This window comes from Penaeus vannamei, chromosome 1 (genome assembly GCF_042767895.1).
Source record: "Penaeus vannamei isolate JL-2024 chromosome 1, ASM4276789v1, whole genome shotgun sequence".
NCBI lineage: Eukaryota > Metazoa > Arthropoda > Malacostraca > Decapoda > Penaeidae > Penaeus > Penaeus vannamei.
The window spans coordinates 467,501-472,500 of NC_091549.1; the positions used below are offsets into that span (position 1 = coordinate 467,501).

Consider the following 5,000-nt stretch of genomic DNA (forward strand, 5'->3'; position numbering starts at 1 on the left):
AGATAACTAATCACAGCTTCAGCCGAAATGAACCTCTACTTGTATCAGTAAACGTGAGGCAAGGAAGACACAGAGAAGCATTTTCAGTTTTGATCATTTGTTTTGAGGCTTCATTTCCTATCATATCCCGGATTTCAAGAGACAGCAGAGAACGAAATGGGAGAGAATGGAGACGTCAGAATGTTGTGTGTATATGTATATATATATATTTTTTTTTTTTTTTTTTTTTTTATTACGTTGATGTTCCTTGCAAACATGACATTTCAGTGTAATACAAAACCTGCAAGTTTCTTTTTGTTACTTTTTTTACCTTTGTCTTATATTCATAACGAAACTTCATTGTAAGTGGAATATCTTTTTTTATTTATCTTTTTTATAACTTTATTGCATATGGCTTCATCTGGAGGCTTGTCTTCTAGGATTATTTTTATTAGAATATATTCTTTTCAACATATTCTTAGTCTAAGAATAGAAAAATTATAACAGTGGCCAATAATAAGAAATTCGTAGCATGAACTTTACAGGATTTTTTTTCTTTTTCTTTCTTTTTCATTTTTCCGCGAATCGTGTATGGTCTATATCAAGAAGTGAAAAGGTATCACACTATAATGAGCGCTATGACCATATAGAAAGGAAATTATACTAATAATTTTTTTTTATAGGATATGAATAAAGAAATATTGGCTCTACTTGTAACAAACATGTATTTAATACAGTGCGATACTTTGATCACATTTAGTTCGCCTAGATTAATGCACAAATGTAACAATCAAAACAAAGTTGCCTTTTCAGGCATGAAGTAAAATTATCATGAATATAATGATTATTCAACGAGGGATCTAGGATTGCAAATATCTTTTCAATATTCACTTCTCTGAATTCAGTAGCTCCTCCGTCCTATTTATTTTTTCTATTATTTCGAAAATTCTACCATTGTCATCTGCATCTAAAAATGCCCTATTTATTTGATTCCATAATTCATGGACATGCACAGATCACTTCTCCCCCCCCCCCACCCTTCTCTTTCTCTCTCTCTCTCTCTCTCTCTCTCTCTCTCTCTCTCTCTCTCTCTCTCTCTCTCTCTCTCTCTCTCTCTCTCTCTCTCTCTCATTTTGACCAAGACACCGTTTTCATGCTGTTTATTTAATCTGAAGTGTGTCCCGGTCCCTCTCCGGTCTGGCCATAAACGCGGGACAAAATTAACGACATTATCCGCTCATGGGGTTATGAGGTCGTCTGTCTGCCTCGCGCTTAGCCATGTTGATACAAAGAAAAATCCACAAAGCACAAACTAGATTCATTGGAATAAATAAAACCAGTTTCGAAATCAATTGGATACCATCGTCAAGCCACCTGAAGGAGGAATAATTAATAGATAAACATTAATTGTTATATGTATAGAGAGAGTGATGGGTGTGTCGATACCCATGCAGATATATATCTTTATATTCATTTATGTGTCAAATCATAGGCAGGCAGCGGAGGGAAGTTTCTTTCACGAAGTAGTTCAGAAACTTCAACCACAGCTTTCGCCAGCGCCAATTTCTGCTCGGGTGTGTATGGGTCAACCTGCGAGAAAAGGGAAATTCGATATGAAAGGGATAATTACTGGGACTGAGAATTTTACTTTTAACCTGTCCTTTCCACCCACACTCTCTGTTTCTTCATCTCTCTTTATCACTATCTCTCTCTCTCTCTCTCTCTCTCTCTCTCTCTCTCTCTCATATATATCCATATATATATATATATATATATATATATATATATACATATGTATATATTTACATATATATATATATACACACACACACACACACACACACACACACACACACACACACACACACACACACACACACACACACACACACACATATATATATATATATGTGTGTGTGTGTGTGTGTGTGTGTGTGTGTGTGTGTCTTCTCATAAAAAGATGAAGCAAAAACTTGCCTGTCTCTGCAACCCCAGTCTGAACCCCTCTGGGTACCGTCGGAGGCACTCGAGGCGCCCTTCGTCCGCCGGAACGCCCAGGAACGCCAGCGCCCTCCGCACCTGCGCGATCGAGTCCTTCTTCAGCTCCTCGTAAGGGATCACCAGCAGCCGTTGGGAGTACAGGAGCCGGTCTGTGGCCAGCTGTGGAGTCCGTTTTAAAGGAGGGACACTGAGTACATTATGGAATGGCTCACACACTGAATTAAATGTGATCTTGGTAATGGTACGAAATCATACGTGTAATATCTGACTGTGGCGAGAATTACTGTCACTGTCTGGAATATTTCTCAAAGCTATGGTGTTTTAATTCACGTAGTTATGAAAATTAAGTATCATGCATCATCCTGGTAAGGATATCAACTTAAGCAATACCATAATAATTTGTCTATATCGTAATTAACTGAATGCATGGTTTATGGGAACCGTCTGCTCTTTTTTTCGGCATTTTTCGTCCTTCTTGCCGAAATCGAGTTAACTGCATTTCCACGGAGTTCCAGGGCCTCCGATGTTCCCCTGAAAATTCCAAGGCCCAACCGCTGTTTTCTAGGTGGCAGCAAGCCTTTTCGATGTCGACCGAAATATATTTTGCACTTTACCTTAGAAAATCGGCAATTGTGACGTGATGATTAGATATAATTTTTAAAAACTACATTATTTTCTGTGAGCTTATTAAATTTCACCTAAGATAAGACTAACCTTCATTTTTTCGGAATAATCTACAAAATCTGGCGTGTCAAAAAAAATAAATAAATAAACATAATATGCCGTTCATACGGTGTATTTTGTTTTCTTTGTTTTCATCATATAAACTTAGTCTGATCTATGCACAAAATATTTTGAGAATGCAACATCCCCCAAATAAATTGGGGATAGGTTTGCAAAATGATAAGTTAGGCTCAGACACAACTCAGGTAAAATTATATTAAAATTTGTCCATAACTTTCTGAGCTAGAAAAGAAAAAATCCTGGATCCGAACTATGGTCCAGATCCCCCATCAACGCACCTAAAAAGCACATCTGGTATAAATCTCATTAAAATGTGTTCATAACTTTTTGAATTACCAGACAAAGTAAAAAAAAAAAAAAAAAAAAAAAAAAAAAACGTCAAAATAAACGGAAGTAACAATATAAATACATATAAGGTCATGGAATACACGGAAATGATCTGTATACCCTTCCATACCTTATTACATATTTTTACACCACCCTGTGCTTATATATATCGTTATTTCACGGAAGTGTTAGTGCTAAAGTCGGGCGTTTCATCCCGTAGAGCTACAACGCCTCTGACTGTGAGCTGAAAAAGACGTGCCTGCTTCCCCTTCTGAGCGCCCGATGGTGTGATATTCGTTGGCTTTGAGAATGATCACTTTTTCGACCAGTATTGTACGTTGTAAAACTCCATTAGAGCAACAATAAAGGTAAATGATAGATAATTATACCATATATAATACATGATTTGTTATCCATAATGTAAAGAAAAAAAATGAAGAGGAAAAAAAACGCGGTATTTTGGTACTTCACCTTTTTACGCGTAGCACACGCATTTTTAGTCCTATTTTAACGTATTATGGATAATTTTGTAGCTGAATAATTGATCTATTACAAGCTATAAAAAGGATTTGCATTATTTTCATGTGCTTCTTGTAAAAGTGACATATTTTAAAAAGACCCGGTTGGGGTGATGAAAAAGTCGCTTACATAAATATTCACACACAAAAAAAGGTAGACCGAAAAATTCGCTTTCGCATATTACAGTTGAAAGATTGTTTTATTCAGATATGAAATCAGAATGACTGTATGTTTTTTTCTTCTTCCTTTTTAGAGAAATTTAAAATGGTCAATGTAGGCCTATACACACCTTAGCGCAACCCTACCACACTATACGTAAGATTTTGAGAAATTGTTATATGCAAAGTTCGGGATGCAAGTAGATGATGGAGGATTCAGTTATAGGAAGACTTATCTTACACCTTTTGTTTATACCGAGATAATCATGAAATAGATAATAATAAAGAAAGAAAAAAGAAAAATATCGATATCTCACAACAAGACGTAGCTATAGGATAGTCCTGTCCAAAAATCCAATAAAAGTGAATGTTTTATCGTTTTCGAAGGCATATTTTTCTTTTCTTTTCTTTTTCTTTTTTTTTCTTTTTTTTTTTTTTGACAATAATTCAAAAACTGTTCGGGCAATTTCGTAAGAAATCGGTTACGGGGATCAGGAAGTCTAAATAATAGGGTGTGAGTTCCAACAAAATCGGCAAGAAAAATCGAAAAATAAAAAAAATACCGTTTCCATGTTACAAATTTTCACTGGAAATCTTTTACCTCAATGCAAAACTAAAGAGGAAATCCCCACACTTGCACCTGAGGAAGGCGTCCAAGATCTCTTGAGATATCTTAGTAAATGTAATGTTTAATGGAATCTGTCAACTGATTTTTAAAAAGAGATTCAGTCTCTCTGTGGATCACGTATGGAAAATTCTTGATCGGTAATGACAGTACAAGAAAAAACAAATTGTGAGCTTTTACCTTTTTCCACTTTAGGATTTGAAGGTCGAAGTGGTCGCTAAAATCTGAAAAACGTTTGATAAATAAATTAATAAATACAACTGCCAGTATATTTGATATGAATGGCGAGATTTTTTTTTTTTAATCATTATATTTATTGTAGTCATTTTGTAAGTTCTTTCAATATAATCGATTTGCGGGCTCTTATACTATTACAGTATCTTATGATATATTTTTTTATTATTTTCATCACTGTCATTATCATTGTTTTAATTATGATTACTACTACTACTATTATAACTGCTATTACCATTATCATTGCTGCTAATTAATCTAGTTGTTATAATTATCATGATTACTATTTTCATCATAATTGCTGTTATTATTAGTATTAATTATAACATTATTATAATAATGATAATAATAATAGAAATAATGAGTGTAAGTATAATCACAACAACAATAACAATAGTGATTATAGTAATGGC

At 34.5% G+C, this 5,000-nt stretch overlaps 1 protein-coding gene across 2 annotated transcripts in view; it reads right to left on the minus strand.

Annotated features, from left to right (window-relative positions):
- Nucleotides 1-1,026: 1,026 nt before the first annotated feature.
- The window catches only part of LOC113827896 (sialate:O-sulfotransferase 1-like), an 11,805-nt gene continuing 7,831 nt past the window's right edge, over nucleotides 1,027-5,000 (minus strand). Inside the window, exons 7-9 of one of the 2 annotated variants that reach the window (XM_070113231.1) lie at nucleotides 4,534-4,577; nucleotides 1,957-2,139; nucleotides 1,027-1,569 (exon numbers count right to left, since the gene is read on the minus strand). In XM_070113231.1, the coding sequence (XP_069969332.1) occupies nucleotides 1,450-1,569; nucleotides 1,957-2,139; nucleotides 4,534-4,577 (347 nt within the window). In that variant the 3' untranslated portion in view covers nucleotides 1,027-1,449. The remainder of the gene's footprint in view (nucleotides 1,570-1,956; nucleotides 2,140-4,533; nucleotides 4,578-5,000) is intronic. The other variant, XM_070139898.1, reaches the window with a different exon arrangement.